The 14,679-nt window shown below is 36.2% G+C and overlaps 1 protein-coding gene across 9 annotated transcripts in view; it reads right to left on the minus strand.

Annotated features, from left to right (window-relative positions):
- Positions 1 to 6,322: 6,322 nt before the first annotated feature.
- Enpp2 (ectonucleotide pyrophosphatase/phosphodiesterase 2) overlaps positions 6,323 to 14,679 on the minus strand; it is a 104,742-nt gene continuing 96,385 nt past the window's right edge. For all 9 annotated transcript variants that reach the window (XM_074069116.1, XM_074069118.1, XM_074069115.1 and 6 more), the window contains 3 exons: positions 12,789 to 12,921; positions 11,253 to 11,409; positions 6,323 to 6,922 (listed from right to left, as the gene is read on the minus strand). In XM_074069116.1, coding sequence (XP_073925217.1) covers positions 6,752 to 6,922; positions 11,253 to 11,409; positions 12,789 to 12,921 — 461 coding nt within the window. In that variant the 3' untranslated portion in view covers positions 6,323 to 6,751. The remainder of the gene's footprint in view (positions 6,923 to 11,252; positions 11,410 to 12,788; positions 12,922 to 14,679) is intronic.

Genomic DNA, 14,679 nt, shown 5'->3' on the forward strand with positions numbered 1-14,679 from the left:
AGAGGCCAGATTTGTCTACCCACCTGAAACAATGAGAAAGCTGGACAAAATATGAAATACCATAACACTCAAGACAAAGAATGGTAAGTACAGAGAAATGGGAAACAAATGAGAAGGGCATAGGGTTGCCCAAGATTGCTGCATAGAGGGAGTTTTAGAGCCACAAAGCAGGGAGGAAGAGCACAGACACAGCCCAATCATCTCCTAGAATTGGAGAGAACGAGCTGAGGTTCCAGAAATGGCAAGATGGGTAGACTGCATTAGGTAGAGTACCAGGGGTAAGAGAACTTCACAGAGAGAATGCCATAATGTCCCAGAGGGCTTCCCTCAGTGTTCAGGCAAACACTCATCTGTGAAGCTCTCTGTGAGAAAGCCATTCAAAGCCGGGAAAGGACCACCTGAAAGAATCAGAGGAACAATGCCCAGAGCTCATTCAGGGATTAGAACATCACCAGTTCTCAACAACCAAACTACAAAATTTCATAGGACACAGTCATCATTTAGAGTACTAAAAGAGGTCTTGCCTTAGTAGTGGAAACAAAAATAGACGAAATAAAGTCCCAGCCTCACCTAATACAGCACTTATCACATATCATGAAGTTTAAAACAACACATTTTTTTCCTGAGAAAATCTTCCAAGAAACTTTTCACCCCCAAAATGTACCTGTATCATAGAATAAAGCTCAAGAATATTAAAAGGAATGCAGAAATCAAGCATCCAAAAAGTAAAATTTGAATGTCTGACACATAATTAAAAATTACCACAGAAGGAGAAAAATACAGCACATGCTGAAGAGAAACATCAACTGACACGGAAATGGCATAAAGGATTAGAGTTCAGACACTAAGACATTAACACTGTTATTATAATTCTATTCCATGTGTTCAGGAAGCTGTAGAAGACATAGAGCACATTAAGAAAAGACATGGAGATGCAAAAAAGATTCTAATTTAATTTTGATAGATAAAAATTATAAACTCTGAGATGAAAAAGGCTATATGGAATTAAAAGCAGATTGGACTTTGTAAAAGAAAGATTTGGTGAGCTCAAAGACATAACAGTAGAAACAAGCTGAAATGAAATTCACAAAGAAAAAAGTCTGAGAATAAATGAACAATGGAACAAATTCAAGAAATGACATATATATGTAATTTGAATCCCTGAAATAATCCAAAACAATATTGGAAGAAATAATAGCCTTACATTTTCTAACTTTGGTGAAAAGTATGAACTCACAGATCCCAACCACAAGAAACATGAAGGAAAACAAATGAAAATTCATAAAAATCAAACTGCTTAAAACCATGACAGACCAAAAAAAAAAGAGAAAGTCACAGAAGAAGTCACAGGAAAATAGAACAAAAAAGATGACAAAGTTAACAAAGTTCCCATCAGAAATAATGCATAGCAGAAGACAATGAAGCAATATATTTGAGGCACTGAAAGAAATAATTGTCAACCTAGAATTCTTCACCCACTGAAAATATCTTTAAAAGTCAAGTGTGAAATAAAGACATTTTGGACATATAAAAGCTGACCTACAAAGTGAAGAAATACACTTTGTCCATAGGTCAGGGACTCACTGTTATTTAAGATGTCAATTTTAAATCACTGATATATAGATTGAACAAAATCCCAGCAAGCACTTTCTAAAAATTGATAAGCTGATTCTAAAATTTACATGAAAATGCAAATGATACATAATAGACTGAGTATCTGAAAAAGAAGAAACTTGCAGGGCTAACAAGACCTTACTTTAAAAAAATTATAATACAGTAATTAAAACAGTATGTGTTGATACAAAAATAGACAAACAGATCAAAGAAATTTGATAAGAGTTCAGTAATAAACACACACCTAGCTATACAACTGATTTATGACAATAGTGGAAAATAATCAAAAGAATTAATAAAATGTCTTTTTAAAAAACTAGTGCTAGAAAAACTGGATTTTCATATGCAAAACTGAACTTCATATGCATACTTTGTACCACATGCAAAAGTAATATGAAAAAAATCATAAGCCTAAAGGTAAAACCTGAAAGTTCAAAACAAAGGAAAAAAAACTTGGTCATCTTGAGTTAGGCAAATATTTCTTAGATACCATATCAAGCATGCAATTTAGTAAAAACTAGTAAATTAAATGTAATCAAAAAATTTTAAACTTAATCTTCAAAAGATACTGCAGAGAATAAAAAGACAAGTCTCTGCTTAAGAAAATAAATGCCGCAAAATAGATATGAAGGATCTCCTAAAAATTACAAGCAAACAACTCAATGTTTAGATGACCAAATTATGTCAACAGACATTTATTTAAAATGTATGGATGGTGAATAATCACATTAAAAGATGTTGAACACTGATAGTCATTAACGAAACATAAATAAAAACAACAAAATACTGCTACTCACTTTTTGGAGTCACTAAAATGAAGGCTACTACACCAAGAGTTGCCAAACATGTGAAGAAAGTGGAATTCTCATACACTGTTTGTAGGAATGTAATATACAACAACCACTTTGGAAAACAGTTTGGCAGTTACTTACAAAGCTAAATATATAACTATCTACCATATTATCAAGCCATCCCACACCTAGGTATTAACCAAACAGAAATGGAAGCACATATCTTCTACAAACACTAGTACAGAATTGTTCCCAACAGCCTTTTGTTTATAATAGCTAAAAACTGAAAATAACACAAATGCTCCCCAACAGATGAATAAGCAAACATTGTTCATCTATACTGTAGAATACTACTCAACAATTAAAAAGGAATAGATGATTGATACACTCTGAATGAGTCTCAGAATAACTTTACAACATGAAAAAATCCAGACAACAAGCTATGCCTGATGTAGTATTCCATAGTATGAAACTCCATAAAATGTCTACTAATCTATAGTGCCAGAAATCAGAGCCAGGCTTGGGAACTGGGGAGGGGGTGATATGGTTTGGAAGTGAAAGCAGTCACTGAGGGACATGAGGAAATGTTTGGATATAATGGACAAGTGCACTATATTGATGTTTCCATGGATGTACTTGCGTGTAAAAGTTTATCAAAGCGTATACTTTAAATATGTGCAGTTTATTTATGTCAGTTTTACCTCAATAGAGCTGGAAGAAGAGAAAAAGGAGGATCAGAAAGAGAAGGAGGAAGAGAAGGAAGGAAGGAAGAAAAAAAGAAGAAAGAAAAGAAGGAAGGGAGGGAGTGAGTGAGGAAAGAAGGAAGGAAGGAAAGAAGGCAGACAAGAGGAGGGAAGAAAGGGAGGGAGGGAGGAGGAGAAGGGAGAACATGGAAGGAAAAGGGAGGAGAGAAAAAAGAAGGAGAGGGAGGAAAAAGAGGAGTGGAAGAAAGAACTCATTTTTTCACTTTTGTATTCTAGCCAGAACTGGACATCCTTGACAAGAGGGGTCAAGGATGCCGCCTTCCTAGAAATGCAGCCCAAACAGGAACCATTACCACCCTCGTTGGACCTCCAGTAGTGCTCTCTATACCCCAGCTTATAAACTTGAACATCTGAGTTGTGTTCATCACTGGCCCAAATAATCTCTGTCCTCAAAGCCATGGGAGAATTCTCACTGCCTTTACCACTTCCCACCCACAGGGCAGCCTGGTCCTGACTCAGCAGATAGCGCGGGAGAGTTGAAGTAAGAGAAATGTAAACAGGAGGAGTCATCTGGACTCATCCACAGCCACCCTCTTCACAACCACCACAAGGAAAATCGGGCAAAGGAAGTTAGAGGTCGTGGCTCCTGGGCCAAGTTACGCAAACCAAGTTGGCATCAAGCATTGCTTTTGTTCAGAGATTAAAAAGAAAAAAAATCAACCCTCATATAAACAATTCAGAATGTTCTCACCCTTGGGAAACCATGTGGCTGCTTTCCTGGTTTACCCCATTACAATGAGCTCATTTTAGAGAGGCCGTTTCTGAACCAATCCGCTCAAACAGGACCACCATGCTAGCAAGTGGTTTGCAACTTGTTCAATGAAAGCATGAATGGACTAAGGTCTCAATATATAAAAAAAAAATTACCCCAACTTAAAATAGCCTTCTAGACTTCATTTTAACAGAGTCCCTGTCCATTCAGGGACTTTCATAAATAACCGCACAATTAATGACATGTGTTTATCGGCATAGCCACTTACCTGGAATACACAGTGGCTCGTGTTCTCTCTGGGTCTGAAGTTTATTTGTGAGAAAGAAAGACTTGGCCTAAGGATTAAAAATAGAGCAGCAGTATTCAACTGAACTTGCAACTGTTCTCCCAAGGAGCCTCAGGTAAAACCTATTTTGAGCTGAGTTCAATCCGAGGTGTTAGAGAAATCTAGTTTAGCAAGGAGCTTGCAACTACTTTTAAAAATAGACTTAACCCTTCTCCCTTGCAATTCTACTTTGGAAAGACAATTACAGCATTTGATCAGAGCACCCTCTTACACCTATTTTATGTGGATTTATATCCAGAGCATAGTACGTAATTATTACATATCCAGGCCAATATACTAAAATTTTAAGTTATATCCTGTCAAACTCCTGCTTGAGTCTTTTCAGTTACTTCCCATTGCGCTTTTGGTTATTTGTTTTGTTGCATTTTTTTTGTTGTCATGTTTTGTTTTTGAGACATGATCTCACTATGTAGCCCATGCTGGCCTCAAACTCTCAATCCTCCTCCCTGGAGTGCTGAGATTATGGGCATGAACAACCACTGGCCCTACTGCAACTTGAATAAAATCAAAATGCCTCAATTGGGCTATCAAGCCTCAGTATGACCTGACCTGGTTCCTACCTACCTCGGTGCTGCAGCATTCTGACCCAGAGCTCAGATGCTTACACATCCCAAGATTTTTCCCACTGCCAGCCCTCCTTGACCTCACTCTTCCTTCTTGTCCCTATTCTCCTCAAAGCCAGTTCTTCTCATCCAGAGTTCTTGGCTAGAATGTCACTAACTGACTCTTTCCTTTCCATCCTTTGTCACTCTTTGTGCATTTAATTCTTTCCAGAGTATATCTAGCTAAACTTTAGACCTTTCAAATAGGATCTCTTTCTCTCAGTAAAAAGTAAGTTTTATGAGGTCAGGGACCACATTTATTTTATTCACTATTTTATCTCTAGTGGCAAATATAGGCTCTGGCATATAGTAAATGCTCAATAAGTCATTGCTGAATAGAGAATGAATAATGAACCATATTCTTATTCATTTGTACCTTACTTACAGCCAACTTCAAACTCCAAAGTCCAACTTAAGTATTCTTCCTCATTCATATCCCCATTTTTGCCTTTCCATAAAATTCTCCTGAACTTTCCATTTTTGCAGTGTTTAGATGTAAGGCATATGAAGTGTCAGAGACACACTTAGGTGCTCAATAAACAGCGATTATAAGCAGCACCACCATCATGTTGTACAGCGTTGTCCTCTGGCTGTCTTTCTCAAACTTCAGTTTTTCTCTTACTGTCTCCATGATTTTTCACAAATTCCCCGTACTGCCTTCCTACTTCTGATTTAAGGAATTTTTATTTGTCACGTTTCCTTTTTAAATTAATGTATTTTAAAGGAATATTTTTATAGAAATTAAAAGCCTATTTCACTGGGAAATAGGAAATAATTACTATAATTAGCATAATGAAAATAAAGCAATATTCTCTCCTTTTTTAAAGAGAGATTAGCAACTGTTAGAAATATGACAACACTAATATATTAGTGACAACATTTAATATTATAACTATAATCTTTCTGCATGATAGTCAAAACAATTAAATTCTTTTAAATGACTTCTTGCCTCCATGAATTATTATTATATAGAGTCATAACTATATCCTTTTGAAATCACCCTACACACTACTCAGACCCTCTGTCATATTGTAATTGGGACTAACACTTCTCACTCGGCCCTTATTAATCTCTACTTTGATTGATTAATTACATGCTATGACTATATCTCAGCTCACAGTCTTACTTCTCTTCACATCCTTCATGATTCTTGGGTCAATGCCTTGTGCACAATATATGCTTAATAGAGTTTAAGTTGGGCCCACTTCTTAGGGGTTTCAACCAACTTGATTAAAAAGAGACTATACTTCCAAACTTCAAAATATTTTTAATAAAGACAGTTTGGGAGAGAGTATTCAGGAGTTCTTCTGATTCCTTTTACTTGTTCCCTTTTGGTTTTCCTCAACCATCTCATCCAGGCCACTGGACTTAAATACCTAGAAAGCCCTGGGAGAGAACCCAGGGTAGGAAATGTGTTCCTTACATATATGCAAATATGTACCTGAAGCAAATTCTAATTTATGAATGAAATAAACACCAAACAAAACCAGAACAAAACTGAATGTGTGATTTATTATATTTAAGATTGGTCTATAAGGCTTAAATATGTCTGTCATAGTTAACAGCAGATGAATGCAACTTTACAAAATCAGTATTTCAATACAGTACAGGACTAAATGTGGCAACTGTGCATTGGAAAATTAATATTTCCTCAATGCAAATATCAAATCTGCAGCACCATTTAGAAGCTTCTACCAAAAACTCAAGCTGCAGTATTTATTACAAGCTCTACTTGGAACACACGACTACCTAAATCAAGCATTAAAGAAAAAACAGTGGAGTCATTCAGGCTTAATATGTCAGATTTGGTATAGGATTAAAATACTAAGTGTTTTTTAATGTCCTGGTTTCAAATTAATAAATACAAACACAATATAAAAATATACACCAGTTAATAAGACTGCACTGCACTGATAAGAAAGTTAAATCTCGCTCTCATACGTATGCAGGTATGTCTTGAGTGTCAGAATTTCTGAATAGCTCCGGCTGGTCTTCCGGAAGAAATCCAGACTGGTGAGATGTTCGATGTCACGCACACGAGCTGTGTGCATCTTTATGAGTTCTTCTACCCATTTCGACTCATCCTCTGAGTTCTGCAATGGAAATAAAGCAATCAGAGTCAGAGTTTTCCAGAAGAGGTTCTCTAAATGGTCATTTTACTCTGAGTCCACAAATGGCCTCTACACATTGCTACACGCAGAGCCAATGCATGTCATTCCTTCCTGACCTTCTTGTCACTCTATTCTATTCCTGCTGGTAATGCACCACAAGTACCTACCCTTGGCTGTCAATATTTTCAACAGCAATTAGCTGTCCCAAATAAATGAGACATGGGGTGTGAGAAGGCTCTGTTCTCAATAGGTCGTCAGAACATAAATCAAAATTAAGAAAACCATAGACCCTGGAGAATATAATAATTTGTTTCTTTTCTGGGCTGTCAAATGCAAGGATGAGCACAGAGCACAAGTAATTCAGAGTGCTCTTCTGCTTCCCAAGAAGAGGAAGAGCTTGTGCCTAATTTACAAAACTATGTGTGTGCTTTCCAAGACACTATATTGACCACATCATCTATTAGTCTGCAATCAATTGAAATTTCAGTACAGTTTGACTTGAAGCGGCTCAGTTCATACATCTGACACTTTAGGGCCCAAGAAGTGTGACTGCGAAATGTGGTTCTACTGCCAATTCCTAGCTATGAGACCTTGATCAAGCTAACTGATCTCTCAAGACCTCACTTCCTCATAATTTCCCAAGGTCAATAATGCTTAATTCAGCAGCTTCCTAGGAAGTAGGAAAAAAGGAAAGGAAGAAAGAAAATAAAAATAAGATAAACAAACATCATGGAAGAAAGAAAGGAAACCTCTTCCTGTCCTAGCTACTTGCATAAGATGGCCTTGATGGCACAAATTTCAAATGAAGGATGTTCAGATGTCCCCCATGGAACAATTTATTTCATGTCTGACTCAAAATTAAAAGGTAAATTGGGTGAAGCAGTCATTTGCATTTTAAAAAGATTTCATTTTGGAGGGAAATTGGGGAAAGAATAAGATCCAAGAGCCCCTATGGAGAAGCACTTGCCTCATTAGTAGAAAGGAGCAAGAGTATCTTTATGAAAGATTTCACCTCTTAATGCCCCTTGAATTGCATTGGTCCCCAAGAATCTTTCTAGAAGTCGAAAGGTGGCTGTGTGTTCCGGGACTAAGAATGTTCAGACATGCTTTCACCCAACTCTTGACCACTAGTGGTCTCAGTGAGCTACCCACCAAAGCCCAAGAACCTGCAAAGGTTTTCTCAGAAAGCTCCAACCCACACAGACCTGGACAGGGAGCCACAGTAGCTTGTGCCAGGGCTAAATATGTACCAGGAGGGTGTTGGTTCAGGAAACTGATGCCTGGCCATCCCAGGCAAAATGAAGAAATGGGAAGAAATTGCTTTGCAGGCTGAAGAACTAAGGATTTTAGTTTTCCAAGCCCTACCCTTCTACCTAACCAAACCAAGATCTCTGCAATTCAAAGGAAAGACCTAAATATAACCTAACCCACAATGCTACTGACCAATCCTCACTATGACCATATAATTAACGAAGTAGGAGGTCCCCAGATGGGTCAGGAGCCCCTCAGAGTAAGCATGAGGTATTTTAGGAGAACTTTCCTATTCTGCTCATGTGTTGGATTTTTCAATGGTCATTCAGTCCAATTTCTTCCTTTGAAAATGCAATCATTTCAATGTGGGGACAGAGAGGAAAGGTGTTTTCTGATTTAAATCATGGTAAGCTGGAATTATAAGAATTCAAGGGGGGTAAAAATCTGTCTTGTGCTACTTTCCTTGGAAAGTGATTTGCCAACTTCATTGAAGGGACATTTCTTCTAGTTCTCACATGCTAAAATCTGGTCTTCAATTTGTCATTAGGAATTACAAGCTACGTTGCACATGAAGGAAATATCTTCTGCCTGATGTTAGCTGGAGACGCTCAGAAGTAATTGCTGATAGAGACTATAGTGCAAGATGTAAAATTAATAGAATTAAAGTTCATGTGCACCAACGTAATAAGGTAAGAAAAAACTTTAAAACTAAATGGAAAAATTAATGCAAACAAAAGCACAATCCATGAATTTGCTTATTATCTTTGTGCTGTGGGTATTTTTATTCTTCACCTGACTTTTCCCCATGCAAATTTGTTGATTCAAGCCCCAGAAGTTTTAAGATAAAGCCCAAAGCAGAACAGGTGTCTATGCAGATAGAGGGCTCATTAATAAAAATGTATGCTGGCTATGAACTGTATAAGAGAGGCCTCAAAACTCTTTAGACTCAAGAACCAGAGGAGGACCAATGGCAATAATAGTAGATTTCCTTTTCCAGATGGTTAACTTAGGTCAACAAGAGAACTGTCTTTGCACTGAACCTGGACCACACTTTTCAAATTCTCACATCACCAAATCCCTAAGGTGACAGTAGAACTTGCACAAATGTACTTCCAAGGAATCTAAATGGTCTATTACACATATGAAATGTCTTTATAGTTTTTGTTTTATCTTAAAAATGCAGGACATTTTTGCATTTTGCTCTATAACATATGTATCTGGTTTTTTTGCAAAAACTGTACTTCCCAACAAATTTTTAGCATGACTAAAGCTAAAAGAAAGTATTATCACATTATACACAGGTGTTATATTTGCCTGGTACTCAAGCATCTGCTCTGTCATTTATAAGCAACCTAAATTAAGAATGTCAAGCCAACAAGTTGACAGCAGTTCATCTTTCACTTGTAGTTTCCTCACTTCTCCAATCATGTCTGGACACCATTGATCCTTCAATAATATTTCTGGCTTTCATTCCTCTTTTTCAAATTGCCAGGACTTCAATATAGTTTAAGTTCTGTGACCTCACTTCTGTGAATCTTGCCAAAGCCTTCTGAAGACCAGTGATAGGAAAAATTCCCTAGTTCTCAAGGTTCTACTAAAGAAATCTGGTGAATTGGAAAAATGATAAGCTTTTGTAATCAGGTGACTTGAATTTAAAGCTCTGCTCTCCTACTGGTTTAAGTGGGAATCACCATATGTAGATGTTAATAATAAAATAATATGTTATGATGCAACTACTGTGCAGCTGCATAACATGTGCCCAAGAAATATTAACTAATATTTCTATTGCTGTTCACACTGTTGTTATCGTACTATTACTGCTACTATTCTATTCTTAAAATTTGATTCCAAGCAACTCCTAAAATCTGATCTCCCACTATTGCCCTCAATTCCAATATTCTGAACAAATTTAACTAGCTTTATAGACTGTTTTTCAAATTTCTATTTTTCCTGCATTCTTTATTTTGCTTAGAATATTAATAGCCCCACTTTAATCCATAATTGAAACTATAGCCTAAAAGCTACATTGCCCACAATAATCTCTGTTGAAGAAATTCTTGTGCCTTTTTTGGCTTTTAGCATGGCAATCTCTGTATCTATTTTATTTGCAAGTTCACACTGTAGGCTGTCTAGAAATAGTAAGTATGTCTAATACACCGTTGTTTCTTTTACAGCATTTTATATAATTTGGGAATTTGAGTACAATGTGTTGACTAATCATCTTCTTCTGTAGATTACATCCTTGCTCTTTCTATTAAGAGAAATGAAAGCATAGAGTATAATTTCTAAAATTTATCTTGCAGGAAGGACTGTCCATCACATTAAAGGCACTTGAAAAGATTATATGATTTGTTCCTGAGTGCTGAATTCATACAGGGCCAGGAGCACATAGCATGGCTCCTATCTTCCTGCCTAGAGCCTTTTCATCATGTCATCCTGCCTCCCAGCTGTCTCCATATGGAAAAAAGAGAATCAGGAGGCATCTGTGCTACCCAAGAACAGGAGAACTACTACATCTCCCTCAAAACTAGTAGCAAAACACGAGCTGAATAATAAAGCCTGTATTCTTCTCTCTCTCTCTCTCTCTCTCTCTCTCTCTCTCTCTCTCTCGGAAAAAGCTTTTACTATAGAAATTTTCAATCATCGACAAAAGTAGAGAGAATAATATAATATCCTCCCTTGATTTCTTATTCTGCTCCAACAATTATCAAAAATTTTATTACTTTCTACTTTCTTTTTACAAAATACATATCCATTTTGTGAAGCTCAAAACATGTGGACACTGTCATTATTTGCCCACACAAATTGAACACACAAATAGAACTATATTAAAATTGCATGCACACACACACACACATACACACAGTGAACAATAAATGTCCACTGGAACATCAAGTTCCCATGTATTTAAAAGAAAAAGTCCTGCCTAGGTCCTTCTTTCCATTTTGTTAGATAACCCAAATGCTTTATAATATTTTCTAGTACAATCATGGGAATATAAATTTAGAAACAAAGCTTAAGTATGAAAGCATATCCTGAAGGACTGTGTTTCTGAACTCACATTGCAGCTCTCATCATTGTCAGATCGGTGAGGAAGGATGAAAGAGGACACAGAGAGGGGGCCATCACACTTATCAGCAGGCTGAGTGAAATCTAAGCAGCTGGTGATGATACTATAGTAGTGAGTTGGGACAGGAATGGAACTGCCTTCCACATACCTGAAACAAGAAAGTAAAATACAATTACAAGAGACATAGAACCTTTCTTATTTAAATGGTCACAAATGACTATTATCTAAGTCATTCAAATTAATTCCCACTTAATTGAGTAATCTTTCACTTCTTAGCACCAGCCCATATACCTTTGAACATATATTTTTTTTCTGCCTGGAAATCCCCTTCCTCCCTCCACCTGGAGGAATGAAAAAAATACTCCAGGAAAAGAAAATGGCTTACAATTTAAGAGTTGGAGGCAGAAAATGTTGAACAGATCAATGTTGTAGAAAAGAAAAACTGGAAATATCAATAAAAGACAGTTTGAGGATTTCATCAGGTTACTGTTTTGGCAATGAGGCTCCATTGAAAGTTTTTATGATAAGGAGTGTCAATATTAGATTCATGTTTCAGGAAGATAACTTGTATAGAGTTGTACAAAATAGACCACAGTCATGTGACACTAAATGATAAACTGAACTTGGAAAATAACTCATTCACCAAAAGAAGCACTGTAGATAGAGTGCTAGTGATAAGCCTTGTGGTATATGTCTCCTCCAGTAGAGAAAAAAAGTACAGAAATTTGCAACTTCTTACATGGGTTTCTGCTGTTCCAATTTTAGTCATTTTACCAATATTGAAATTATGATTGAAATAATAATTTTGGCTAAAACTATCATAATTGATCAGTAACAAAATAAATGTATAATTAAGATGAATTTCTCCTATGAGTGGCTGTAAAAGAAATATTATATTTTCTACTTTATTAGTTATCTGTATATTTAAAATACCACTTTATTCTCTAAATCACAATTAGATCGCTCTTATATTCTGTGCTGCTCTCTCATTGTTTCATACATATATAAAATTCAATGACAACGTATTCTGAATTTGTGGTATGTGTCTTATTATCTTCTTCTGTTGACTATGAGTCCTCTGTGAGCACAGTGCTTACCTTATATTTTTATATCCCCAAGAGCATCAAGGAAAGAGAGACAAATACTTTCATTCAAAATCTATATGCAATTTCCTCATGAGATACACTGACTCAGAAAATATAAATACTTCCAAAAGTGTTCCCCAAATAATCATCTTCCCATTGAAGAATTGTTGAATAATAAATGATAATTTTAAAGTATTTTGATATATTTTCTTTTGTAGAGTGGAAAATTGTATTGATTTATGACAAAAATACAAAATTACAGTCTAATCAACAATACTACATTTAATCAAAGTTCCAAAAGAACTGGAGAATTCAAAAAGATTCAAATAAAAAATATTTGAGGGGTATCAACTCTTCTCTGGAACATGAATATTTGAAAAATATCCTTGAGTGATGTCTTAGAACTTAAGCATCACACACTGAATGGAAATGAAAAGCTCACTGTTTGATTTCATCTTCTGTGTCACGTAAGCCATCATAGTCATAGTCAAAAATTGGTCCACTTATCACATTAACTCCATTTCTTTCTGAAGCGTATTTCTTCACCAATACCCTTTGGAAATAATTCCATATCCCTGTCAAAGACAAAAATCAATTCCTCATGAACAAAACTCCTTTCTTTAGCCAAATTCTATCTAAGACGCATTCTACAAGCCAAGAGACAACAGAGATATTGTGATTCATGAGAAGAATCTATTTTCAAGCATTATCTATATGTGTGACAACAGAGATATTGTGATTCATGAGAAGAATCTATTTTCAAGCATTATCTGTATGTGTCATTTGTGAACCAACAAAGGGAAAAATATAGAGCTATGAGACAATGGTAGAAGAATTTAACTTAGTCCAATAAGTATGGAAGGAGTTCCTGATGAAGTTTCTGAGCTGAAATCGGAAGGATAGATGAGCAGGTGTTTCCTAGGCAAAGACGTGGAGGCAGAACATACCAGATACACAACAAGATTACAAAAGAGGAAGTATGGCGTTTCTGAGAAAATGAAAATAAGGAAATATTATGTACACACATATCTAAATGGAAAAATGAGACCTGTTAAAACTATTCTAGGAATGGGGGAAGGTGAATAAAGGAGAATGATGGAGGGGATGAATTCAACAATGATATATCTTAAGAACTTTTGCAAATGTCCCAATGTACTCTCAGTACAACAATAATTTAAAAAATTCTAAATAATAAATTTATAAATAAATAAAAATGTTTTCATGAAAAAGAAAAGGCCTTCCTTTATCTTCTCTTCCTTCATTAGCTTATCAATATGCTTACTTCCAAGTTTGTTTTTAGCCCTAACCCTTCCCATGGAGCTTTAAACATGTTATCTATCCACCCATCTCATAATCCACTTGAATATCTAAGAGTCTTATCATACAAAACATTACCCAAACAGAATTCCTGCTTTTCCATCCCAATCCTGTCTGTCCCTTGCCTTCTCCATCTTAGTCAATGGCCCTCACCCAGATGTTCACGCCAAAATCCTAGGAATTGTCTCTAGTATTTCCATGTGAAGATGTACTGTCAGTGTTATCTCTAAAATGCAATCCAGGAATCCCAGATCTGGCTATCTCTCACCATATTCAATCCTGTCCTAAGTTACCATTCTGTCACAAATGAACTATCATGGAAGACTACTTCCTGTGGGAAGCTCATACTTCCCTGTAGCCTACTCTCCATATGGTAGACTTCCCTTTCTCTCTTCTTTTATACACACAAATACTATCCCCCCCATCCATCCATCTAACCACTTCTAACAATCCAGATGATTTCCCATTCTGTAATTATTACTTCTAATTATTTATTAAAGATAAAAATTCAACTCCCACCCACCCATCCATAAGCTCTGTATGATTTTACTTCCTTCCCTTCCCCTCTCCGGTGCAGGGCTTCCTTCTTGCCCTCCAACCTTGCCAAGCTTATTCCAAAATAAATTTTTATATTTTCTCTTCTTTCTTCCTAGAAACTCATTCTTTGCTTTGTGTAAGTCTGGTCTCTCTTCTATCATTCATTTCTCAGTTTCACTGTCACACTCTGCAGTGGATGCCCTTGTCCATTCAGCTCAGTATACATTCTGGCCAAGAGGAGTGGGATGGAAAAGGAGAATAAAAGAAGGGAATGACAGAGGACAGAAAGGGCAAGCAATAAATTGGTTCTCAAATATAGGTTCACTACACTCTTATTCTACAAGGGAGTTGTGAGTTTCGGTCTGTTACTACTTCTTTCCTCTTTTTATTAAAAAGTAGTTAGCCATTTTTCTCACAGAGCTTCTACTATTCTATATCATCTGATACTCTACTCTGGATGAGAATAGCAGAGCAGCCTA

This window comes from Castor canadensis, chromosome 3 (genome assembly GCF_047511655.1).
Source record: "Castor canadensis chromosome 3, mCasCan1.hap1v2, whole genome shotgun sequence".
Lineage (NCBI taxonomy): Eukaryota > Metazoa > Chordata > Mammalia > Rodentia > Castoridae > Castor > Castor canadensis.